General features: G+C 41.8%; 1 protein-coding gene across 2 annotated transcripts; it reads right to left on the bottom strand.

Annotated features, from left to right (window-relative positions):
- Positions 1 to 948: 948 nt before the first annotated feature.
- LOC109968700 (AT-rich interactive domain-containing protein 5B) lies at positions 949 to 27,685 on the bottom strand. Of its 2 annotated transcripts, XM_020615166.1 has the most exons (13): positions 27,402 to 27,685; positions 15,181 to 15,333; positions 14,742 to 14,849; positions 12,927 to 13,134; positions 12,344 to 12,574; positions 11,825 to 11,931; positions 10,955 to 11,102; positions 9,930 to 9,982; positions 7,773 to 7,870; positions 7,491 to 7,671; positions 5,997 to 6,221; positions 3,894 to 5,138; positions 949 to 3,731 (listed from the first exon to the last, which is right to left on the bottom strand). In XM_020615166.1, exons 1-12 carry the CDS (start codon positions 27,420 to 27,422, stop codon positions 3,936 to 3,938), a joined length of 2,736 nt encoding a protein of 911 aa, XP_020470822.1. In that variant the 5' UTR covers positions 27,423 to 27,685; the 3' UTR covers positions 949 to 3,731; positions 3,894 to 3,935. The 2 variants fall into 2 exon arrangements, with proteins under 2 accessions (XP_020470822.1, XP_020470821.1); XM_020615165.1 differs by having other exon boundaries at positions 949 to 5,138.
- Positions 27,686 to 27,870: the final 185 nt, after the last annotated feature.

Below are 27,870 nucleotides of genomic sequence, written 5' to 3'. Positions count from 1 at the left end.
CACTTAATTCCGGTGTCGTAGTTAATTCCACTACTAAAGTAACAAAATTTGGCAGAAGGGAACAAAAATCAGTGGCAGGTAAAAATATACAAAAACCAAGTGAAGGTGTGCAAATCTGAACCAGCGTCTGTGGCAGAAGAACAAGCATAAACAAGGCGAAGGAAAAGGCTGCCGTTAAAGTGATACCTTGACATTTTAAGTCTTGCAGCTACACAAGGGTTCTGGCACAATATAGGGTCAGTGTTTCACGTTGGCACTTCAGATGAGAAAAGGAAAAAGCAAGGTGGTTGAGTGGATTGGTTCCCGGGGAAAATGTCAAGTTCTTTGGAGTGAATGCAGGTTTGATTCCTCATTCTCACCTGGCAGTAAGGGTCTATCTGCATCTGGATATCTGGTCTGAAACTACAGCTCGAGACGGTTAGCCTACCTCCACACAAAGACTGGAAACAGCTAGTCAAATCCACGTACCAGCTCCTCTAAAGCTCACTACGAACATGCTACAGGCTCACTTGTTTAAGCTCCTCTTGTTTGTTTAGATCATTTCCTGGCTGGGACCAGTTGCTGGCAAACTAGGTAGTCCAGGTAGAATTTCAGGAACTCCACCAACATTAACCACAATATACATTTATATATTTTTGTCCTCCCCAGCTACATACGTGACACTCGGCTGAAGTCTGCTGTCCATAGGATTTTTGGAGATGAAATCCTGAGGTACAGTGAGGCTTTATGCCACGGCCACTATTATTACCTGGACCGTCTGCCTGACGAGATCCTGCTCAAGATAATAAATTATCTTGAGCTAGAAGATGTGGGCCATCTTGCAAGAACATCACACAGGTTCAGGCAGCTGTGTGGTTCAGAGCATTTTCTTAGCCAACAAGCTCCAGCTACAGATGCTGATCAGCTGCAGGAGAGCAAGACTGAGGTGGAAGACTGAGGCTGTCGTTTTTTTAAATAAAGAAAAATGTTTACATGAAGAAAAAAAAAAAACAGATCTCACACACACACACAGAGGAACTGAACCTCACTTGCCTGGGAGAAAGTCCTGTGTTTTACGTACCTAGGCCTCCTCACCAGCCTCGTCCTAACATGAACTTTCTGGCTCTATATACCAAGTCACCGAAGCAGCTTTGCCTGTGCCATAAGTAAAGTGGTCACTAGAGGTCAAACTATAGCACATAACTGCTGATCGTAATAAAATGCTGGCACAAATGACCGTCTCAGCAAGGCACTGTTCCAAGCCAACAAACTGAAAGCTGAAGTGAAAACTGAACTTCCAGGTTCTGTTCCGAAAGTAAAACCTCATTCAAAATGGCACTGACATTTGTATCTATTCTAATAACTTAAAAACTCTGATTTAACCTTTCTCAGCACTATGGGTAAATCCTAATTCTCTTATTCCTTAGTTCCTCACTTGACCTGAAAGTTGCTCCGGTCTGCCATCGTGAAGTTGGCTACCGGAAAAGTCTTTTATGGACCGACAAGCCCCTTCATCTGAAATCAGTCAGTGCTGGGACGCCTCAGATGAAAAATTGGAGAAAAAGGAAATCTAATGTCTCTAAAAACTTATTTCCACGATTCCTCTTTCCTTGCATCTTTTGTTTGCATGAGATGTGGACGGGACCAAGACAAAACACCTGAGTGAGGGGAAACATGGATGTCATTAAGGGAACAGATTTATGCACGGTTAAGTGGCTTTTCTCATCTACAGTGTATCTATGTTAGGCCAACAGTATTTTTAAAGACTACCCAGTATCATTGTTTACTCAGTATTTCTGTTTATATACTTTAACATGCAGTATTTCCCAGAAGCCTTAGACGTTCGCAGGCTAAACAGTACAGTGTCTTTGGTTAGTTCATGTCTGTTACAGCAGCGGGGCACAGACGACAATGTAGAAGTGTTTAGAAAGCAGAAATTTTAACCATCACTAGTAGCCGGTAGTAGTGAGTTTCATGGGTGTCAACAACACCAATTGAGGATGACGTGCTCACATTCAATCTTTTTTTAAATTGCAAAGCTTTGATTTTATTGCAGCCAATCCGTTTTAGATTATGGTAAATAAACTCCAGGAATATGGCTTATTTTTTCAGACCAGTGAAATGATGCTGGAGGCATTTTGAGTTACAGCACAGACAGGTTAGTCTGGACACGACGTCATGACTTTTACGCTTTTGTTTTTGTACAGATTAAACAAACCGGTTCACTGAGTTTTAGAGGAGCTGCGAGATGCACTGCGTTGCCTTTTGACGGGGGCATGCTAGCTTCACAATGCTAAGCTAACGGCTGCTGGATGTAGCTCCATATTTACTCTAGAGACACAGGAGTCCGACTCTCACCCAGGACACATCCAAGTGCCTTCATCAAGATGTCAAACTACTCATGTAAGGAGAAAACACCCTCTGACAGTTTTAGGGGGTAACAAGTTGAACATTCAGCTGTGCCCATCCCTTCCTGTGCTCTCAACCTGCTACAGATAATGACAACGCTAATTAAGACCAGGTGTACGCACATCATGTACCCAGATACAGACTGTAGATAAGAGTAATTCAGTTGGCATTATGCTTTTACATTTACATTTTTCTTATCAACAACCACTACTGTTTTCAAAATGAAACTATATATTGGTGAAGCGTTTTCAGAGATTTACATCTTCTGTAGGAACCAGTCTGAGACTAGACGACGTCAGAATGTATTGACAGTGAGAAAAACACTGGCCGCATCCTCTAATACCAAAGGGACTGGGGTCTAATTGTGTCTGTTGCTGTCGACCCAGTGCATGCTGGGCCATTTTAAAAAAGCCTGAGGTAGTCTGACCGCTTGGGCTACATGTTCACATATGCACTGATGCGATTTCTTACTCAGCAGAACTGGGTATCAACACTTTTTCCTGGTACTGAACAAAATGTGTCAGCAGCAGTGGGGATCAAAATCTCTGAGATCAAAATACTGAGAGTTGGCGCTGAATCTTTTAGTCAGATTTGTAGTTTTGGATTTAAACCTAGAGAAACATTCTTGTATAGAGAGAAAAGCTGAAAACTTTGGTTTCTTTTGATAATTTTTGTAGGAAACCTTCTTTACGTTTCTCAAAGTAACAGCTCACCATGCTAGTGTTTCAAACATACCCAGCCCTCCTGTGGAGTGAAGGACATAGAACAGGTCCAACATCAAGGTATCTCTTTAAGTGAATGCGTAGCCAGCGATGGAACAGATCGCAGGCCGTTTAAGGCACATACGTGTAAGAAATGTCAATATAATTTCAGCTAACGAGCAGGATTATAGAAAGGCTTCACTTAATGAGCTATAACATGAAGACTGAGGTTTTCCCTCAGCGCTCCACATAACATCTAAACACTTTATCAGAAAATAACTCTCTCTACAGAAGTAGAGTACAATTTAAAAATCAAACTACAGTACACTCTGGATGTTAATAATGACGTCTTGATGCATAGCATCACCCATATATGTAATAATGAGTTGTATTTTAAGTAAAATTGATCTTATTCAATATTTCCCTGTAATATTGAATAGTGGAGTTAATAGTGTTATGAAGGGTTATGGCAGTGTTTGTAAGAGACTCTGTCTTACTCCTCTGTTCCTTTTTTAACCATGAAGAGACAGAAACCAAGAGTGAACAGAAAACAAACTGATTTGTGATTGTCATGGGTCTCTGTGTCGTCTCTCCTCTGCAAAGTTCAGTGAGTGACATTACTGAAACCAGAGAGAAGTCAACCTAATGAGAGACAGAAATTGAAAACAAAGAGCAGTTTTCAGTTCAGACAATCTCAAAGAAAAGAAACATCCCTGCTCTGCATGTTCAGGCATCCAGAACCAACACCGAGCTCTGCGTGGATGCAACTTTCCAGACTCCAACAATGACACATCTCAGACTTACCAACAGCTTTCTGTTCACAAAGGATCAGCAGAGGGAACAACGCTAAAAACAGTGTGTGTCAGTGTTTGAGGGCCCGGCTCTCTGCAGCACTGCAGGGTCAGGACCGGAGCAGTGGCTGGGCTCCTTCTCCTGCTCCGACTGTTGTAGTTTGTCACTTTTCTCTGTTTCACCCACCTCCTCTTCCTTCTTTACCACCACTCCTCCCTCCGCTTTCTCTGTATTGGTCCTCTGGGTTTCAGCCTCAGATCCTGGAGGAAGAAATTTCCCAAACCTTGTCCCGTTCAGATCCTCCTCGAGTTTCACCTGGAAGGGCGGCAGCCCGAGCAGGAAGGCCCTGATCCTGCTGGGAGAACTCAGGTCTGCAGGTTCCTCCTGGGGTTTCATATCCACATCCTCCCCTCCTCCTCCATGGTCCTCAGAGCTGGACCGGCCCCCCAGGGTGAAGTCCTCAGCCTGCTCTGTGCAGCTGTTTCTGGGTTTCTTAGATGACGGTTGATCTGAGTCTCTGTTGATCGTTGCCTGACTTGGCTCTGGCCCCTCTGTGCTGGGCCTCTTAGCCATAAAGCGTTTGCTGAGGTTGAGAGGTAGCGCCTGCTCGGGGGGAGGGGTGATGGGTGAGCAGGGGGGCTTGGTGCTCAGGTCCTGGGACAGAGCCTCAGACAGGCAGCGGGTGAAGTTCTGCAACTGAGAAGAGTCCAGACGACGAGTTCTCATCAGCTGACACACCTGAACACTGCAGTCCAGGTTCAAAGGCAGGACCCGGAGAGGGGGCAGAGGGGGCCGAGTCCTCATGTCCCGAATGCCTCCTCTCTGGGCTCCCTCATCCACATGACACCCTGAGCAGTGGTTGTGGTGCTGGTGAATCAGGTGGGACTGAGGCTGGATCTGGTCCCCGCTGGGATGAGGTGTATCTGGGCTTGTGTTTTTTGGCTGGAGGGTGTAGATAGTTGGGTGGTGCTGGCTCTGATCTTGAGGCGTCAGGGTTGGGCTCTCTGGGCCTCTCTGGAAGCTGAAGTGGTTCCTGAAGACATCCAGAGGACAGATGCCTTTGATGGGACTGAAGCTGGTCAGAGATCCCCCGATGAAGTGTCGAGGCAACGTTGACAGGAGCATGCCTGGAGCAGGAGCTACAGACTCTGGCTTCAGCTCCTTTGGTTTGGACTGGAATGGGAGGAAGGGGGCAGACATAGGGGAGAGGTCAGGGGTGAGGGGCATGTTGACAGGGAGGAGGGCCGGCTGGATGGGCTGCAGGAAAGGAGGAGAGGAAAACAGAGGTGAAACTGGGCCTCATGCAAGACCAAGCCTCACCTCACCATAACAAATGGTCTGATCACAAACAAACGTGACAGCAGAAGCTTTTCATCCCCAGCTGCCTCAACTGGATATTTATTTAATAGACTGAATGTGACTGGGTTAAACAGTCTCCTCCAGAGCCAGCAGGGGGGATGGGGGCCTGCCTGATCTGTCCTTTGCCACAAACAGCACTATTCTCCCTTAGGTCCTCTGGTCTGTGATTAGGAGGCTTTCAAGGCATTTGGAGGTTATAAACCTAAGCCCATTTGGACTGGATTTGTGTCTCTAAAGGAGGAGGGTTATTTTAACAATGACTTTATATCATCTGGTGTGCACTGTACATGAGTACGTCTTTACCCCCACCCTGGTAATAAATAAAATGACCTGTGAACTGGCTGCTTTTCCTGTCATTTAGACCTTGTCTGGAGCAGCGTCCTTGTATTTTAAAGTAGATCTCTGACTGAAGCTCATTAAATATGCTGTTGTAACATCAGCTACAGGTAGCCACCGGTGTCTCCTGTGAGCACACAGGAACCATAAGCCGAATTAGCTATTAGCAGCTCCTGTGAACCCATGGATATACAGACCACTGTCATTGAGATACTGATACTGAGGAAAACTGAAAATCCTGATGATTCTCAGGCAAGTTTCTGAAGCATCTTTCTATGATTTGGATTTAGATAAGCATCAGATATAATGATAGGCTCAAAAAGTGCAAGTTACTCATAAACCGAATGTTATCAACATGTGTTCCGCTCATGTGATGCAAGTCTAATTTTCCCTGCGGTACAGCAGAGTCTGAGGAGTTACCCTGTGCGTGCTGCTGGGGGTTGGTCCACCTCGGCCTCTGGCTGGCAGCAGAGCTGTCTGCTGCTGTGACTCTACAGCCACCGATGCTGCTGCTGCTGCTGCTTTAGCTTTAGCCTGCTGCTGAGCCAGCAGCTTGGCCTGAGCGATCAGCGTGGCCTTGTTGCGCGTGCCCGGCGGCCTGCCTCGGCCTCTCTTCACCACCACGGTGCCATTCGGGTTCACGATCTGCTCAGAGAGAGAAGATCACCAGTGAGTTCTGGCATTTAAAGTCTGCTGGAGGGGGCGTTTTTCATCTATGCGCTGCACTTCTTGCTTAATCCAAATCTTGCAGGTAAATCTTACTTCATGAAGGTGTTGAGGTTTAGTTTGTATTCAAACTGTTTCAGAGAGGTGTTGATTCACCTGGGTGGTCACTGTGGAGGCTCACATTTGTGCTCCTGTTCACCTGTACTGTGTTACAGGTGTTTCTGTTGGTCCACTCCTACATCAGCACAAACCACATCTACAGTTGGACCAACACCTCTGTCAGATGGCTGACGTACATTTAAAAGTTATTCCTTTTTCACTATTCCACAACATTACACCAGGAGCTTCATCAGAGTTGGGCCTGACACGTTGCTCCAAACCCAAACACCTGGAAACTGCTTTTAGCCTCATGATGCTTTGCGAGTATGACCCCTGAATATTTTGCATTAACTGGTATGTGTGAACACCGACTATGTGTTCACACGGTTTAGGTGGGTGTGATGTGGTGAAATGGAAATGACAAGGTGGGACATGGAATTTAACATATAGAAACCAGCCAGTTTTAAACAGTTGGCATTATTTGTAGCCATTTACATACATTTCTGTTCATAGTTTATTTGTAAATGCTGCATTCATGCTGGCCTGATACATTTTTCAGGATTCCTCGTTTCTTTTGCTTGATGTAGATTTTCCTATCTTTCATTTTAGACTTTGTTGTAAACCATTCTGTAAACTGCTGACATAACTATCATCAATAGTGTTGAGCATGAACTAAACACTTGTTCTCGTCCAACGAGAAGAGAACAAGTGTTTAGAGTTCGTTCTAACCACCAAACAAAACCCTTTTCTTTTCTCCACTGCGCCAGTGAATGTCTCAGCTTTACACTCACTGAAATTGTGTTTCTTCTTCAGTGTTGCTTTCACTGCCATGTCTAATAATGTGTGGCTCAGACTGTTTTCTAGGGAATGACTGATTGAGGACATGTCTGTGTCTATTTATGGCTAAGTGCGCCCAATTCCGCCATGTCTGAGATTTATGAAACAGAACCAGGCGTCTGTGCACCTTTATGAACCTGACAAAAACAATGTGAACGCTCACTTCTGTCTAAGTGCCTGCACACAGCTCTAGTCGTGAATCTACACCGAGGTTTATGCATGTGGACCAGGATGTCCGCAGGTTTTATCAAGGTCCACTTATGTCCAACGATATCGGGAACCATGTTTAAAATGTGTTGGGAAATCACTTACAGTGTGTGGAGGAGGAGCAGGGGCCGTGATCTTCTTCTCCTTGGCTTTGGGTCCTGGTTTTCTGCCTCTTGGAAGTGGCTTCCTTCCTCTTATCCCTCTGGGTTTGGGAGGCATGGGGGATTCTGGGATTCTGAATTCGGCCCCTCCTGCTCTGAGGTGCTCCTCATAAGGAAGCATCAGCCTGAGTCAGCACACACAGTTACAGAAGCCTTAGTGCACATACTTTCACACACCAGGGTCTGTTTTTTTTTTGGGAAATATGTAAATACTTTCAGGTCTGACCTCTCATAGTGTCTCCTGGTGCAGGTGGCAGCGCTGGTGCTGCCCGGGCATCCTCCCAGCTCGTTATACACGACCTTCCAGAGACGGTCCAAAGTCACCTGTGACACAAACATGACGATGGTCAGCTTTCAACTTGCTGGGCTGGACTGTAGCCGTTTGAACACAGGATATTCAAACTGTAATCAGTCAACACTGAATCAAACTTTTGTGTTTGATAAACTAAATATACACCTTTTTACACTGTCTCTTCATCCTGGTCCCATCTTGGACTTTACTGAAAGAGTATCAGTGGTAGTAAATTACTGTTCTTACTGTAAATTCCTTTACTACTTGCAAGCTAGTAGTTCACAGTGTTGGGCAAATGTACATCCTCCTTATGGTTCATTCATGCCCCCTTTCTGTCACCCAACTCTGCTCCATCTTTCCAAGCTAACATTACTTCCAGCACAAAAAGAGGAACACCATTGGTTTTGCCCACTCAGGCTTCATTGTTATATTAAGATGGTTTCAACAACACAAACTGCACAAGGGACAAATGCTGTGAACAAGTAATAAGTAAATAACCACAAACTCAAATACACCACACAAAGATGCAAAACAACCACAAAGAGTCACAAGAAAATCTACAAAGACACACAAAACAAGTACAAAGTACACTTGTAATCCCTTTTCATCTTTTCCAGTCTGTTGTCAGAGGGGTGGGGCCCTTCTACATGTCTGTGCCCGGGGGCCCAGTGTATCCTGATCCGGCCATGCTCACACCAGCTAGACGGTGGAAAGCGCTGCAGTTGAACCTGTCAAAGCCCAATGTGTTCGGGCTGTGTGTCAAGTGGAGGAGGAGGGCTAATCCCTGACCAGTGGCAGACTTGCGCCGCTCCTCACACAGGTCAGTACGATGGCAGCTGCAGCCAGCAAAGGATTCAGCTGAGGACTCGGCTGCATGCTCTAATTAATTATATGTTAGCTGACTGTTTATTTAAAGTGACTGTGCTGGTGCCCGAGTGTGTGTTTGTGTGGGACTGAAACAGTTACATACATTATACAGTGTGTGATCAGTGGTGTATCACCACATTGTGTAACACTGTATTGTTCAGTACAAGGCTCGGTTCAGCGCAGTGGGTGGAGTGAGTGACTGAGCAGGCTTTTTGTTGTGAACAGTGCAGCGCTAAGCTGATTATGTACCGCCCTTTTTTATTTATTGTGAAGTTCTATTGTTGTGAGTTTATTTACTGACCGAAATCCAATTCTATCTGACATTATCAGATTAACACTGAGTCATCAAAGTTTCAGCAGCATTTCACCGCTGAAGCTGCACAAGGGATAACTGGCCCATGGCCACAGACATGTAAAGGCCCCCAGCCCTCCAACAATGCGGTGGCTGCCATTTTGTTGTTTGCAGTCATCATGTGTATCTTTGTAGTTTTACGTGTCCTTGCAGTATTTTTGTACGGTGTGGTTGTTGTGCATCTCTGAGGTCAATCTGCATTTACCTTTAGTTATTGTGTGTTTTTACAGTATTTCCGTATCTCGTAATTGTTGGTCACTTTGTGCTTCTTTGCAATCACTTTGCATCAGTTTTGTGTCTTGTTGTGGTCATTTTGTCTCTTCCAGAAAGTAATGTTAACATTCACTACAAACTGAGGCACTACACTAAATTGTTTTCAGTTTTCAGACTTGGGGTTTAGAGAGGAAATCACTCTTTTGTCAAACTGATAACAACGGTTAGACACTTTACAATCAACCTGATTTGGACACTGATTTTTTGTGGCCAAAAATGTTATGAACCACTAGTTTAGTCTTTAAAAATACTTTATATTCTATAAGACTATCACATGTAGTAAGACCTAATCTAAAATATTTTCAAGTATCATCATGACATGGCTGTACCTCTGATTCCACTTATGAGTTCTTTAGATAAACCTGTACAAAACTCAAAGTGTAAAAATAACAAAATGCTGTTTGATGAGGGCAGGCCAGCAGTCTCCCCTAGTTTCCAGTCTTTATGCTAAGCTAAACTAACTGGTTGCTGGTGGTAGTTTAATATTCAGCACACATACATCAGCCTGGTTTCAATCTTCTCAAGTAGCTCTACAAATGTGTACATTGCCCAGATGCCAAACTATTCCTTTAAGCAAAGGTTAAAGTGAAGAGACTCGCCTTTTTGTAGCCGCCAAGCCGTTTCACCACAGAGTACATGAGGAAGAGGTCAACTGAAGACAGAGCAGACAAACATGTTCAGAGCAGACACGCAAATAGGCCAAGATGAAAATGCAAATCAGGTTGTACTTCTCAAAAACACACAGTCAATGTGTTTCTAACATCACTGTTTCACTACACAAATATGATCTGATAAAACCAATCTGCAAAATATGTGCGTGAGTTTATGGCCCTGCCTATAAAAACCCAGATAAAACAAAGTGTTCTCCTTTGATATTTTCACTCCTACACTACATTTGTACTTTTTACTGCCCTACATGTATCTGATAACTTCAGTTCCTTTCCAGAATCAGATGAATCAAACCAAACCCAGTAGAACCATCAGACTCTAGTGATCCTGGTGGGAAATCCACCAGCTACCCAGCAGGATGGAAAGTACTTCACAGTACAAGTACATAAGGTAGTGAACAACAGCTCCACCTTTACCAGCTGCAGAATTAAAGTGATGAACACAGTAACGCATCAGTCACTATGATCCAGTGGTATCAGAGACATTACTGTGACACGGGCTGTTCTGCAGGATGAGTACTGGTACTGTTGGTACTACAAGTATATTTGGATGCTGATGCTTTTACTCAAGTAACATTTTGTTTTGTTTATTTGTGAAGCACAGTGCTTTTACTGTTGTCTGCTATAGGCTGTGAATCTGTGACTGCTCTTCAAACTTTTTAAGAGTAAGTTCTGGTTAAATAACTGAAATGTGAAGGGTGGAGGTTGCCAGGCGGAATCACACCTGTGACCTCCTTCCATTTCTTAAATGTCAAGAGCGCTGTGTTAAAGAAGGAAGGATGGAGAAAGAAAGGAATAAAAGGGCAGAGACAAAGACAGAGGAAAGAAAAGTAAAGGAAAAGAATACAATGACAAAATGAGCAAAGAAAGAAGGAAAAAATTAAGAAAATGAAAGAAAGAGACAAAAGCAAGACACAGACCAAAGAGAGGAAAGAAAAGGAAAGAGGAGGACCCACTCTTTTTGAAGCCAAGGTTGGGGACTTTGTGGATGGGTGAGCCCTGACGCTCCATGAAGGCATAAAGCTGATCCAGGAACAGCTGTTCTTCAGGGTGGGGGAGCCAGCTGGCCTCACAGCCGACCTCCACGCTGCCCATCACGTTCTCCTGGGAGGAAACACACACCGACTCTCAGACAGCGTTTTGTTGGCAGATGAGGTGAGGATCTGTCTGCTCAGTGTTCATTGGTCAACAGAAACTCTGATGATTATTTTACTTCGATACCACAGAGTACCATAAAATGTCGAGCATCGAAAAACGCTTTTCTACATTTTTTTCATTGATGTTAATGTTAACAAAACTTAATGTTGTGGAAAATAGGTTTACTTTTTATGTTATGAAACTGCTTTGAGTGCATGAAGATGCCAAGAAATTGAAAAATAAAACTAATGATCTGTACCAAAATCTGTAATTACGTATAATTATTGTTGTTAAAATTTATTTTATAAAATTGGTATAGAAAAAAACATATCATTTAGGAACTGTTTTCAAAGTCAAGGTACCGGTATCAGACATTTTGTAACAATACCCAGACCTAGTGGCTCTTTATAAGTAAAATGGTGACAAGTTTCCTCCGTCACCTAAAATACTGCATCTCTTGGTCACCACTGGTTTCACCGCCTGCGATTAATCAGCTGCCGTCTTACCTTCAGTAAAGTTACAAGAAATAGAACTAAATTCATACAAAAATACAGCTGAGACAACATTTATGATAATTTAACATTTACCTCTGCACTGTAACAGTAGATTTAAAAGCACCTACATATACATAGAGCAAACCACTTCAGCCACATCGACGTGGACGCTATAAAAGATTTTAAAGAACGAACCTTCATCCTGTCGATCCAAGACTCTGATTGGCTGGAGTTCGGGGACTCTTTGCCATCGCAGCCTCTCCTCTTGCGAGGTCGACCTCGAAGACTGAGAGATGGACATCCTACAGGAAAACAGCACAAGCAACACTTTGCAGCATGGCGGTACACATACTGTACATCACTGTTATATACTAGACTCAGGAACTCAGTTGAATTCTCCCACCAGTCGACCGGCATGAGGTTCTGGGAAATGGTGTTCATTAAAGCCCAGTAAAAATAAAAATATTAAGTATCAGAGCTCTATCATTATAGTGTAAGCAAAACACACAGTGTTATGAGGTTGGATTTTTAGTTATGAGCCAGACTAGAAATCTCAGTGGGAATTTGAATGGGGTTTTCTTTCCTCCTGAACACAACCTGGAAGTTCTGGTTTCACTTCAGCTCTCTATAGCAAACAAACTACGAATGATCTGCATCAGTGATGCCGTGTGACTCTTACTCTGGAGCCTGTCAGTAAAAGTCTGATGCACTCACTGAACTGCCAGGAGAAGCTGGCGTTGCTCTCCAGTGTCGGGTGGTTGAATGTGTCCCTGCAGTACATCACTCGGGTATTGGGCAGTGCTCTGACGCCTCCCAGGGCCAGCAGGTGGGGGTCCTGCAGCCCTGGGCCCCTCGCTCCCTCCTGGATGCGCCTCTGCAGGGAGCGGAAGCGGCAGTACTGCGGGTAGCTGAGCACTTTGACGCCCTGATGCTCCACCAGGCCATCTGAGAGAAAACAGTGTAACAAATGTGGAGCAGATGCGAGTCTGGGATCAATAACATCGGTGATTTGCACAGCTGTGCACTGCAGCTGGAACCAATGCTAGTTGTGTCTCAACTACACACCAACTATCCTTCCTTCTTTCGCTCTTACCAGCATTTTGATGACATGTTTATGTCATTAAGTAGCTATAGCTTTTATTTCAATTTAAACAATATTTAAGTACATAAAACTATCAGATCAGACTCTGTGTTGGCAGGTACCCATCAAAGAACCCATTTCAATTGAGTCCTTTAACACTGGTTTCACACAAACTTCACCCACAGTCCATCAGTTCAGGGTCTCTGTGTTTCTTACCCTCTGTAAGTGGCTCGCTGCTCTCGTCCGTTGTGCTGCTGATGCTGCTGTTGTTGTCATCTTCGCTCTGTGGAGGTTTGTGGCTCCCATTGGTCCTGCAGGGAGGCGGATTCAGGATGCTGCTCCAACCTGCCGGTTCTGCACAAGACCATCTCACCAGGTCCTCCACTCGCACCACCATCTTCCTGGACACGGCCAAAACCTCATCCTATAAAATCACACACCATTTATTCAGAGCAACCGTGGAGCTGCTTTGGATGTTTCCTGCAGGTATTGATTTGAGGTGAATTTCATTTTATCTGAATTGCTAAAAGGTGGAACCTTCCAGGGGGAGGGACTGCACTCATTAAGTGTTTGAATGCATGACCTTTTCTTGTAATACAGCATTCTGCACTTTAGTATTACTACTTGTATTTGAGAAACTTCAGTCCGCCGTCCCTGGTAGGCCAGTGGTTAAGGCGCAGCGCTCTTGCCGCTGCGCCCCGGGTTCGAATCAGGGTTGCGTCAGGAAGGGCATCCGGTGTAAAACACGTGCCAAATGTCAACATGCAAGTCGTCAGTGTGACGATTCGCTGTGGCGCCCCCTAAACGGGAAAAGCCGAAAGTGACTTTCTTTCAGTCCTTCGTCCACCACTGCGACACTTGATTTATCCCACAAAATGAATCCAAAGTTTATCTAATCTAACTTAAGAAGGTGAATCAAGTTAAAATAGGTCAATAAAGCAGCAAACTATGAACTCAAAAGCAACTGTAGCCCTCTCTGTAAAGATGTTTTATTGTAAGGTAAATGTCTGAATTTGTATTTGACTTTAAAGTTTATTCTTAGTGCTCCATTTAATTTGTTACTGACTTTGTCTTAATGCGTATGAAGTGAAACTAGTTTTTCTTGTTTGGAATTAGTCAGAGGAAAAGGAGGCGGGAGGGAGATGCTATTGGTCGGTCCAGTCCTGTTTTAATCCAGTCACACTCGCAATATACTTCTTCTCATTTGCATATGTTTCTGCTGTCAAATGTCAAAAAAGGAGTGTGAGCTATGATCACAGCTCACAGGACAAGCTGCTGTTAGCCAGCAGTCATTACTAAGATGGTGTGCTGCAGAGAAAATCATTATTTTATGATCAGTACACATCATCTAGAAAATGAGCAAAACCACATTTTAATGACAGAAGCTGTGCTGTGAGAGCAGATTTACTGGGCACTTGAAATAAGTGATTGCGTAAAGTCAGAGGCACAGAGGTTTGTCATATTCAAGTTCAGCCACAAAGCATCTGCACGACTTGAAAACCTGTTGGCAAGACAACTGAACTATGTTAAAATTGTAGCTGGTGAAGAAAATGGACACTGTGGTGGATGGTGACACAGAGAAAGAGCCACGAGTGAACTAGATCATGTGGACACAAGAGGTTCTTTTGTCACTTTGTCAACGTGGGGACAAATGAATCTTAACTTGATTAGAAGTTAGTTTTTTGCTGGCAGTTAAACTAATACATACAGTATCATTTTAAGGAGCATTATGCAGCAGTTTTCTGCTGCTGTTTATACTCATTAAAATGATATCATTTTAAGGAGTATAAACAGCAGCAGAAAACTGCTGCATAATGCGGAAAATGAAGCAGAGTTCCAGTAAAGCCAGTGCCCACTTCCAGTACAATCCAAACACAAAGATATTTTGGTTACATAAACAAGAAGCCTTTGCATTTCACCCACGCTACAAAGGTATTTATATGAGTAAATAGAGGAATGAAAAAATATCATTACATAGAGACGAACACCTTGCCAGTGTTAAATGTATGGACGACATGCTCTCTCACCCACCTCCCCATGCTCCCTGGTCCGGCCCTTCGGTGTGTCTTCGGGTAAGAAGTAAAGTCTGGCACTGGCCAGCAGGTGGCGCCGTGTCTGGTCCTCCCACAGCAGGGTCACCTGCACATGAAGAAGAACACAGTCAGTTAAACACAAGCACTGTGAAACCTTTGGTTGTGTTGCTGCATCACAAATTCATAAAAGGGGAAGATGTTGCCGATAAGTCAGCGGGTTTTCAAAGTCTTAAAATTGTAAGTCGACATTTTAGTTACATTACCTTTTATATAGAATTGTGTGGTGGAAATAACTGCGCCTTAAACAGGCAGTGTAAAGGGCATTTTGTCAGTTCACTCTCTGTACATGGCTCCTTCCTTCCTCTCTTTAGCCACTGTTACAAAAACATTGATCAGAGTAGCTTTAATGTAGTAGAGGCTGAATGCAGGTGTCCCACCTCGGCGACGCACACGGGATCCTGCGGCCCACAGCGGATGAAGTAAAACTCCCCGAGCTTCCACACCTGGATGGGCCCGTTGGGTTTGGCTCTGCTGCTAACAGACTTGTAGAAGGCGTAGCCACCTCGCTGGCAGGAGGGAGCACCCAACCACTGACAGAAAGACACAAGAGCACAGTGATGAAGAGAAGTCATTGGCCCCGGTGTGGTGCATCGGGCACCTGTGGCAGTTTCACTGTCAGAATCTGGTGTTTAATAAGCTACTGAGCTGTTTGGAGAATGAAAAACCATCTGTGACTGAGTTCAATCTTTGAGGACAGAGCCAAAGAAACAGAAGCTCCTGATGAAGTAACACGAGAGTGAAGTGCAGAGGAAAAACAAAATAAGTCAGAGATGATGACACCAATATTATGTAAACGTACAGGGGCTCAAACCCGGAACCTTCTAACCACTACGCCAACATGTTGCCCAGTGGAAAAAAAGGTCATTGTGGACCTAATAAATTTTCTTGTATATATATATATTTGTATTTAAATATTTCTTTCTCTGTTATGGGGGTGTTTTTAAGCTTATAATCCAGTTTTAAAATTCAGCCTGAGGCTTTTCTATGCAAGGACAAGCTTTTTTCATTAATACTACAGAAAACCAGTTCTTGTGTTAACACTGTTAAAATGCCAAACTAAAAAACTAATACAGTACAACTTGACATTTTCATTTATTAAATATGTCAGTGATAAAACTATCAAATTAGAATTTAAAAGTCTCAGAGTCTACATATTCTTGGGTGTGTGAACTGTAAATTCAGCTGAATCCACCTCTGGCACAAATTCCTATGATGATGAAGTTGAGGCAGTATTTTCACAGAAACAGCTCCCAGAGCAGGATATTGTAATATATTAAACAACTCTGAGAGGAAGTGTTAAAAATTAACTCCTTAGACTGTTCAGCCTGGCACAGGCATATCTGGAGCCCTTGATACTGACTCGATGTGTGCCTGGGTTCGTCTGGAACTGAACAAAGACGCAGGTTTTCCTCCAGATGTGGGGACACCTGCAGCTACAAAATGACCAACATCAATGCAAATGGTATGACAGCATGTGTAAACCTGTGCGATTTCATTCCTCTGTATGTGTCATGACTCTCTCCCAGAGAAGCCCAGCTTAATCCTGCCCATTAAAACAAGCGAATGAATACAACACAAGGTTCTGCAGCGAAGCCGCTGCTTCCTGTTACAGTATTTGCACTTTGCACTTTTACAAGCCTGTGCACGCGCACGTTAAAACCGTAACACATCAACAGTTAGAGGAAATTAAACATTATTCAGCTGTTCAGTCGTAGTATAGAGGCCACATAAGCTGGAGTTAACCGTTTAATGCCCATAATGTGCTCCACAAGATTCACATGTTAAGTACTTGTATTATTCTGACTCATGTTATATGCCGTTCTTTGACAAAAGCTACTAATCACATCATGAACATTGAACACGATCAGGTCAGAGTTCTGTTTTAATGGGTAAGTGTAGAACCCAAAGGTCAAGTATTAAATATGCAGAAGTGTGCTTGGTAATGTGCACACTGTGCCACCAAGTCATGTGACTTCTCCTCTCAGTGTTTGCTCCAACCATTTCTTTAATGTTGAAACATTTCGCATCTCTCTATATCGACTCCGTGAGGGGAACTTCGTCAAGACAAGCTGCTTGTGTGTTGCAGTAGAGCTGAGCTGCCCTCAGTGGCAAACTGAATTACTTGCAGGAAGTGTTTAAAGTAAAAGCCTTTTTATCTATTTGATTGCAAATTAAAAATTTTAAATCTGGTACACGTGTTCACAAAGCCACACATGAATAAAACCATTTTTCTACACATGGCTGCAACCAACAGTTATTTCTATAATGGATTTATCTGTTGAATTTCTCAAGTAACTGATCAACTGGTCGTTAATATGTCAGGAAAGTGTGAAAAAATGTTCAAATAGGTTTCTCAAAGCTCAGTGTCTTAAAACAGATCGTTTTGTTCATTAAACACCAAAACCCAGAGAGCATATATTTACACTTTTACTGAAGAATGAGTACTTTCTGCACCACTGAATAAAAAAATAAAAATAAAAAAGCACTGCCAGTGCTTTGACAGCAGAACATTCTGTAGGTATGTGAAAAAACAACAGCAGCAGTGAAGACAAACAGCTGCAGCCACAACAAGCATTAAAATAAACAGCATTAAAGCTGTTTCACTGTAAAATGAACCCAAATATTGTCTTCATAAGTTTGACTAAGCTGTAAAATACGACTGAATCGGTTTTTTCCTTGTCACCAGAACTGATGCTGGTGTAGCTTTCTCCCCAGTAAAATCTCATCCTGTGCTTCACAGACTCTGGATGATAAATTCGTTGCTTCTGTTGCTGTTAAATGAACATTAGGGAGGATTTGGACAGAGGCTGTGGGAGATGCTGTGACACAACCTCCATTTTCATTTTTCAGTTGTGCCTCCATTTCATGGGATTTCAAACACAAGGACGTTTCCACTCTCATGCGTCGCAGTAAATTGTAGCTTGTAGTTTTGTTGTTTATGCCTGCAGCTCCACACTTTGTTGTTCAGGTAGAACAACAAAGAAACTGATCTGAGTTATAAACAGAGAACTGGGCTGCAGGAAGATTTATATTGTGTCCTTAAAAAGCACCAAATGAACTAGACTCAAAGATCTTATGTGCACTGTCCTTGGTGAATAAATAAATAAAGTGGTGGTGAAAGAACATGATCTCATGCAGCAGCAATCAGGAGACATGCAAACTTGTTTAATTCTTATTTAATTTTTAACAAATAAAATAAATGACTGGCTTTTCTGGAGCTTTCAAGTAGCATTTGTGGATAATGTACTCAGATCCTTTAAAACTACCAGTACAACAATATAAAAACATTCCATAATGTAACAATAGTCCTCATTTTATGTCCCACTTAAACCTCCTTTACCTACTGACTTTTCAGCCCAGAGACTCCAGTGAGACTCAAAACAAATTGACCACATCAGCTGCTCCTAACCACTCTCTGCCCCTCCCATCACGTCCGGTTTCCTAGCAACAACGTAAACTACGGATGCCTGGTTGGGACAAACTGTGGAAAATGCAGCCCCCAGTCCGAAGCTAGCGTTAGCTGGCTAACAGTAAATGTGTTAGTCCAGTAGAACGTCTGCTGATGTGACACAAAGCACTGACGTTACACAAAGCTCCAGTTCCTCCCAAATTAAAATCATATTAATTCAACACAAAGGTAAAGCCCTGACCATGCTAGGTGGCTAATGCTACCAGGTTAGCTTTAGATGTTAACACAGCCAGAAGGAAGAACGCCACATCTGGAGCCAGTCAGAGTCCTCTGGCTGCTTTTAACCCTCTGAATGTCAAACAACCAAACCCATGTTAACCCTGGTTGTTGCTCTTTCTTTGTCCCACTCTCTCTGCACAAAAGACACCACCTCTTCACTCTGGCAGCCATTGGTTCAGACTTTTAGCTGCCCAGAGCTCCTCCATGGCTGGATCATGGGATTTTCTGACCATAAAATAATCTAGAACATCACTTTCATTCATGTTTATCAAGTATGGTCTCTGAGTCGCTCGGTTACATGTAAGATGATAAAATCTAGGGCAAATTGCACATGTAGTTTTATGTACAACACAGATAGTTTACAGCTCAATACTGAGATATCACTGCTCCAAAAATGCTGCTTTTACTGCTTACACTGATACTGAATCCATCACACAGACTCAGCTCCTCTGTTTGGAGCTAGAGGCGAGAAAAGACCATATTACAGCAGCCTCACACATGAAACACAATCTGCAGCCCCACAGCTGCCACAAACAAGCTGCAAACATTAAACTAATCATTCTCAGTGGCAAAGACTCAGTCTGAAACAAAGTAGTTATTACATTTGCCAATTATAGTTGGTTTGGAGTGGAAACCATTCACTGCATAATTAAAACACTATCATGATTCTGAATAGCCTGCCAATAAAATGTTTTGATGATGAAATGTTAGAAGCTGAGGTGACTGCAAAAGGTCTGGTTTTGTCCAGTCAACAGTTCAAAACCCAGCAGACATTCTGCAGTTAAAGAGGTGATCTTGTGGCCGGAACATCACCGGTTCAATGCCCGGAACGGCAGGATTAAATCCGAGTGGGATGAGTGACAAAGCAATGCCTGCCCCACACCAGTGTGGAGCCCTTGAGCAAGGCTCTTAAATCCAACTGGTTGTACTGGGCAGCTTCCATATGCTTAACTGTAAATGTGATCAGGGCGTTCCTGTAAAAAGAGAGGTGGCCTCTTAGTGAACCTACCCTGCCTAAATAAAAGGTATAAAGAAAAACAAAAGTATAATATTTATTAGTACACTGCTGCTGCAGAATTATGTGCACTGCTGTTGAAATTTCATGTGGTTCATTAATACTAACGACTGTTCTCATGGAAGGGGAAATTAGCTATAAAGACCCAAACCATTTTTGTACCAGGCTGTAAACATGTTTATTTCTGCTGTAAAATTGGGCATTTCAACACAGGAGTCTATGGGGACCAACCCCTTTTTGGAGCCAGCCTCTAGTGGCCATTGAAGGAACTGCAGGCTTGGTGGATGCTACCAAGCTGCTAAGGCCTGTGCTTCAAAATGTAACGTCTGATTTCTCAAAAAACTATGCAAAGTTTTATTTCATCTGCACAAACTATTCAAAACAGTTCTATTTACACTACACAATGTTTGCACTAAACTATCCTGTTCACTGATCATGTTAGGCAAATGATAAATCGAAAGAAATTCACTGAGAAAAGAAAGGACCATGGGGACCATGAGAAGCTGAGGTCAAACAAAGCAGGGACACAAACCACTCGCCTTTCCTGTTACTGAGGGTATAGATGTTTCTGTATAAATACTTGGCAGTTCTAAAAATGGGGCTCAGCACAAATTAGTGGGAACAAAGGAAGCAAAACAAAGCAGCAACTGTTTGGTGTTTAGTTTTAAGAGTTATCAAATTTGCTTGGGATTAATTTTCTTTCAGCCGACTGACTGTCGCCGATCTGATGTCAGTGTAGCCGGGCACATTGAAGAGCTGGGCTTTTTTTTATATTAAGTGAATTAAAATAACTCAGGCCAAAGTCACATTCAGTTTATTATCGCCATGAAATAAAAGGCCTAGTGTATACACTGGGGATGTGGCTGGCTGTGCAGCTGCTATACATTTACTCATGATAGATGGGACATGGAGAATCACTACATAAAATAGGAACACCACACACACACACACACACACACACACACACACACACACAGCAGAACTGGTCTGTAGGAGCGTCTGTTCCGAAACAACCTGTCATTCCTGTTCGTCCTGCAGCTACTGCAAAGTTTGAAGACAGCAGCGCTCCAGCTCCTGCCAAAATGCACAGTATCATCAAACTCTCACTTCTGTGTTGATGGTCCATAACCCCCACCCCACCTAGCATGCCCTCCCCACATGGCTGTAGTTCTGCAGAGCAGCTGCAGCAGACCTTGGATCAATTCTTACAAAACTGAATATATGGCACAGCAGAAAATATACATCAGCTATATAATAACATTCAGCCACTCTGTGACAAAATGCAGAGACTAAATATGTAAAAGATGCTGAAGCTGAAGAGTAATAAAAAAAAAATCATTATGGAGCCAGATGAGCTCACAGTCACTGCGACACTTCCTGAGCCCAACAGGAACATGAGGTTTGTCTCATAGGAATATTATGTTGATTCAACTGAGAAGAGAACTGCACCAAATCACACAAGGTCACTACCAAACATCCAACATGCTCGACACCCTGCTACAGAAACTGAAACACTGCAAGGCTGAGAATCACACGCAGCACAGGCCCAACATTAAGAAACACCAGGGGGCAAGAGAAGGTCAGTCCACAAGAAATCCCACACATATACATTACTGATAACTAGGTGATTAAATAAACAGGCACATTATAATATACTACAAATTTAATACCAAGTCGCATTGCTGCTGTAAATGTATAATATTATACAAAAAAGAAAAACAAAGTTGGATAAACCTGTGGCCCAGACACAGGACATTTAGGCATCAGTACAACAACACATTAAGATAGAAAAAAAATACCAGGTATTAGTCTAAGCCCCTGAAGTAATATGGATTATTATTCCCAGGTACAAATAAGACACTGTGGAGCACTACCGACATGGTCGAAAAGAAGTACTGTTGAAATGTTAACCGGTTATTTATAAATTGGAGAACGAGTGAAAATGAGTAAAATAAAGTTTGGTTGAATAAACAAACATACACAATATGAGCCACTAAAGAGATATCATGACTTCTTGAAGGAATTATTACAGTAATGCAGTAGAATTAAGAATACTATAAAGTCTCCTACAGAAATTGTGTGGAATCCATCATCTACTACAGGCATCTTCCCGACATATTTAATGAATATTCCAGTATTGTTACAACAGATTTATTGAGTGTTGTGCTCAATGCAGTATGAGAGGTAATATAATAAAGGAAGTAGTACTACAGAGCTAGCATTAGCCTCTAAAGCAGTATTACGGGTTTATGTAACAGGTAAATACGAGAATCAGAAGGACAAACAAGGACAGTGAATAAAACAAAGTTCAGTATTGAGCTCCACAGACAATAAACACCACTATATGTCATCATCTGTATTATTATGAGGCTACTTTGAGGAAATGAATAATACAAAGGAACATTATAGATTTATTCAGGAGTTATTCTGCACCACAGACACAACATTTGTATATATTCTAGATATTCCAGTAATATAACAGAATGAATAATCCTAGTGTCAGATATAGTCTGTAGCGATTACCACACACCACCAAAGATGTGTCATTTTTAAGGATTATGACGTTTAATGCACCAAGTCAAGACCAGACCTGTCAGCATTAACTTGACATTTGAAATGTAACTCTATGGGTTTGAATTCAACCATCTATACAAAGTTTTCACAACAAGGGTTTGGTTGCATTTCAGCAAACTGTGTGCTTTTTCTGATAGATATTCTATCATTTAGCATGTGGTTGCATTTGTTAACTGTACTGTTTTGTGTCTGGTGGCCCATGGACTACAGGTGGAAATGAGCTATTTGCTAACTCAGGTGTAAGACATCTCTTCTCACTGCACAAGATCAAGGTTTGTGTTCCACATGGTCCCTGATAAATAAACATTCGTATTATTATAATGCTGAATGCAGGACAGCCAACTTTGTGTGGATATCTAATCGAAGCAGCCAGTAAAATGGTGTGATTGATTACCATGGTGCCATTTTTCAGGTATGCATTTCTGTCACAATGCTGACTTGTGCACTTGTTCACAGCGCACAGTGATGGGTAATCACTACAGATGTAACCTGTGCTTCTGTATTAAGACAGACACATGAATGACTTGGGTAGAAATTTGTTTCCTCAAATTGACTGTTCTGCTCAGAATTTTTTTTTTTTTCTAAAACGGATTGGAAAATGATTTTCTCTGTTAAAACGCCAACTACACTTAAAATCCATTAACTGCAGTAAGTGACTGTGGCAGGGTAACTGCGTCTCTACATGTCTTAACTTCATTTAACTTCTTTGTTCAGAACGTACGTCCTTGAATGAGTAGGTTTACAGGTTTGATGTAAAAACAAAGTAATCTCATTCTGCCTGATGTGTTTTTCTAAGCAGGGCCCAATATCTACCACTACCAAAGCACTCCAGGCATTTTTAACTACACGGGTGTGGCCCCTGACGCTGGGGCAGATTTCTGATAGAAAAATACTGCCCACCTCTGGTCAAGACACGACTGAGTGTTACTGACAAAATACCAGCTAGACACTGAATATAACTGTATATATGAGCACATTAAACTGTTATTTATAAGCATTAGAGAAGGAACAAGAAAGAACAAAACAGTATAAATATTTGAATATTACAGTAGCATGAATAAAACTGTAAAATCAGAAGAAGTACTACAACCCCCTAGAGACGTGTTTACAGATGATTTCATTGATTATTAAGCTCGACACAACAAGGACCATGATGATGCAGGAACAGTATGACGTCGAGCGCTATTGACAAAACAGTCGTTGCTAATTCAAGATTATTTTGTGTTACAGAACATTATAGATGGCCTACATTTAAAGAACGGCTTACCATAAAGTCATGTAAGGTCCTCCTGCCGACTGTGGGCCCTGACAGTAATATACAGTAGATGTATTTAGTGATTATTGTACTTGAACCCATAAGAGGAAGGACATGTCAATGTCACCTCGGGACAGTACTTAGTGCTAGAAACACATTATGGCAAATTAAATCGATATTATAAAAATATTGACCATATTACATGACCATGGATAAAATAAAGATAAAACTGCGGTGGACCTCCACAGACACTGTTAGTCTCTAGAGATGTGTTATAAATTTTAATAAAAGTCAGATAAAGTATTGATTACTAAAACCTTTAGAGAAACGTTAAAGTAGTATTACACTGTTTATGGATTTATTATGATGAATACAGGAACTAAATTAATTGTGTATAATCAGCGAGCATTATTGACAAGTCATAAATCAATATTAAACAGTTATTTTTAAGTCTATGAGTAGGAACAAGACAGAGAAAGAGCAAAATAAACCAGTGTCTGCAGCACCACAGGCACGATGTTACCCACCACGGCAATATCAGAGATTTTTTAAATAATTTGGGAAAAACAACAGATAAAAATCTCTGCAATTCTCTGGGAACTGCTCCAGAAATAACATGATACCAGAGAGCACAGGAAGAGAAAATGTCAGATTAAAAAAAAAAAAAACAGTATCTGTTACGAATTAACTATTATGTGAATGTTAACCCCATTTTTTTGGATTGTGATCTGGACAAGAGGAGGAGAAAGGATCAGATACAATGGAGCTGTATAGGTACATTATTACCCACCACAGGAGTATCAGGGCAATATTATTATAATACTAAATGGAGAAAACCAGGACAAGTTGTAACTAAAGAATATGTAAAATGATCAATTGATTATCAATAGTATATGTTTAAGGGTAAGACAAACAAGGTAAAATAATACAACAACATAAGACAAATTTCATTATCTAGTTCACATTTGACAACTGGAAACTGAAAAAATTATCAAAGTGCTGCCAATTTGTGTTGTGTCTACAGAGTGATCAATAAATCCTCTGAGTTTATGTTAGTTATAGTGTATGGGCAGAAAATGATCCAACAAAGTGAGAAAAATTCACTATTTATTTCATATTTGACCTGCTGAAACCACAAAATGAGCCAAGATTTTAGATCAGTGCAGACAAACTGTCTGCTGATCAACTAACCAATTACATTTCAGAGCTTTTGCTATTTGTGTGTCAGCAGCAAGGTCAGGGGGAATATAATACCAAGTAAAACAAATCCACTGAGAACTGTGTGCTGCCAATTTATCTTATATCCATCGGGTGATCAATAAACCCTGTGAGTTTAAGTTATTTATAGTTGTATGGGCAGAAAAACAAGGGGAAACAATACAAGAGTAACACAAAGTCACTGTTGTGCTCACATTTAACAGCTGGAGAACTGTCTGCATTTAGTTTGAAACAATTAGTCTATTATCAAAATCAATAATATGATCAATAAATGATTTGTCTGGTTATTTATAGGTATAAATGCAGGTAAATCAACAACTCACCATTTAGCTCATATCTGACAGTCTGACCAGAGAAATATGCACATTTGTGCTGAAAAAATGATGAATCCTTATGAAAGTGCTGCCAATTTACGCTGTCTCCAATAAGTAATCAATGAATCCTCCGAGCTGTGGTTATACTGTAGGTACGTCAGCAGTAGGATCAAGGAAAAAAGATTAGGACAAAATCCTCTTAGTTCACATTTAACAGCCAAGAGCAGAAAATATTGTGCAGTTTTGCACAAAAATGATGATAAAAGTGCTGCTAATTTATGTAGTGGCCACTGAGTGATCAATAAATAATTAGTTTTAGTTATTTATGATTCTATGGGCACAAAAACTGATAGAACAAAGAAAAATAAATCCTCTACTTAGCTCATATTTGACCTGCTGAAACCACAAAATCAGGGTCTAAATTATAAACCAATTATTAAAATCAGTTTGTTTATTGTCTGATGATCAGCTAATCAATTAAAACCTTTGAGGTCTAGTTAGTTATATGTGTATAAGCAGGAAACATGGATAACTCCACCTATTTAGCTGAGAGAACCAGAGTAATTGGACATTTGTGCTAAAGGAAAAAGATGAATTGGTTATAAATGTGCGTCCAGTTTATAGTGTCCACTAAGTAATCAATTAATGCATTGACCTGTGGCTATTCATAGGAAACAAGTACAACAAAGTAAGACAAATTAGCTCATATGTAGCGTACTGGCACCACAAAATCATAAACCAACCCTCAAAATCACCGCAGATAAATTTGAACTGCAGATATTATGGGTACATCAGCAGAAAATCAAATAAAAAATAATAAATCAAATAAATCCACCATCTAAGTTACACCCGACAGCTGATCCAGAGAACTGTGCACTGCCCATTTATGTTGTGTTTGTGATGAATCAACCCCCAAAAAGTAAGATAAATCCAGTTATTAGCTCCCATTTGACAGCTGGATCCAGAGGAACCAGCACATTTTGCTTTTGCTTTTGCTGTCGTGTCTGGTGACTTTCAGATATTTAAAGTAAATGAGCAGAAAAAGGTTACAACAAAGTAAAATGAATTCACAGTTAAGCCAGGAATGAATATCAGAGTAAGTTAATTACAGTGAGAATATCTGGTAAACAGCAGGATAAACATACTATTATCTACCACAGCAGTAGAATATCACAGAGCTCCAGTCAGGCTTATTACGTGCCTTTTCTTTTTGTGGCCCTGGGGGGGAGGGGGGCCGCTGAAGCAGTGCTCCAGCCTAGTGGTGGAAACGAGGCAGGAAAATAAAGCCACATAATATAATGTGCAGCCTGTGTCTGAAACACACAAGAATTTAAGATGGAAACCCTTAATCTGCACCAGCCTACGTCAGTTCTCGTGATATTTCTGGTAATAATGCAGAGTTTTTTTTTAAACACAGTTTTCAGGAGGGGAAGGAAGAGACACACACACACACACAAAACCCTGCGACGAATATTAATAATAAAATGTCTCCTGCTTTGGACAATAAATAAATAAAAGCAGCCTACAGTGCTGACCTTGAGGATATCCTGCTATTCACAAAGATCACAAGTTCACCACTTGGGGACAAACCCTTAATGCTACGATAAATTAATATTTAAACTGAGATATTATTAAAAAAAATATACAATCAGTGGATTACTGCCGGCCACACACGGAGGATGTCTGTCCAAATAAATGTCTGCTCGTTTTTATTTCGACTGTTTCCTGTGTCTTTGCGCGAGTATTCCTGGTTATCAAGTCCACAAACTCCACATTTACCTTTCGCACACAATATTCACATTCCTCCTTAAACTGTGGTAATTACGCCGGAGACAAAATGTCGGGGAGGATTTGATAATAATATCAATATACTTCCTATTACAAGCAACACTCTTGATGCTCCACCTAGTCCCTGTCGAAAAATATTTCTTTAATATCACGTCGGGCTGAAAATGTATTCTGACTGTCTGTGGTCCAAAATGAAAAATGTCGATCTTTTCGTTGAAAAGGTGGAGCAGCTTAAAAGTTTGCTGATATTTTCAAGCAAGCAAACGGCAGGAAATTTTATTTTATTGGCTAAAATGTGCTGTTACTGCGGGTGGGGGTTGGTAGCCGGAGGAGAAGCTGTCGACACGACACACAAAGAAATTAATCATTAACACGGCGAAAATATCAGAAATAATAAAGTGGAATTAAACGGCGGAGTGTCCGGTGTGAACGGAGCCGCCTGCCCCGGGTCACCGCCGGTTATTCCCCCTGAAAATACAAAATATCTGCGCCGCATTTCCACCTCTTGGACGAGGAAAAAAGTTGGGGCTGGTTGAATAAAGTTGTAATTGCAGTCAGAGCAACTCTCCGTGCTGATATGGGAAAACAATCAATACGACATGGCCAAATAAATGAAATAAAACCCGGAATCTGGCTGCGATTCACTGCGACACACGACTCGAATATTTCCCCCATCAACAGGTAACAAACCCGCCGGCTGGAAGCGGCACAAAACGGCATTTATGTGGAAATTATATCGGCTTTACCTGGATTGCATTGTGCTCCATTGCAGTCCTGCATTCCCTCTGTGAGGCCCCTCTCGGGTTACACCGCCGGGACTCGCCGTCACACAAACAAACGCACCAGAGAAGGGAAGAAAAAAAAAAAAAATTAAAAGCCTTTTTTGTGGAAATAGGACAGGATCTAGGTGTGGCCAAAGTTTGCCACAGACTCCAACTTAACGTTGAAGTCACCGAGAATCGGCAGTTGTAGCATCTTCAGCCTCGATAATGTGACGTATTTCCGACTGAAACGGAATACGAGGGCGGGGTTTAGCCGCGAGCAGCGGTGGAAGAAGTACTACAGATATTTTACTACGGTAAAGTAGCAGTACCACAGTGTAGAGATACTGTGTTGTAAGTAAGACGTACAGAATCACTGATATCAGAGCGTAGTTACAGTACCAGAAGTAAAGGTCCAATGCTTATTACGCAGATGTCTGCACTCTTCTTCACT

This window comes from Monopterus albus, unplaced genomic scaffold (genome assembly GCF_001952655.1).
Source record: "Monopterus albus unplaced genomic scaffold, M_albus_1.0 scaffold159.1, whole genome shotgun sequence".
Classification (NCBI taxonomy): domain Eukaryota; kingdom Metazoa; phylum Chordata; class Actinopteri; order Synbranchiformes; family Synbranchidae; genus Monopterus; species Monopterus albus.
The sequence above is the reverse complement of the archived record's forward strand: the minus strand, read 5'-3'. Positions and strand labels throughout refer to the sequence as shown.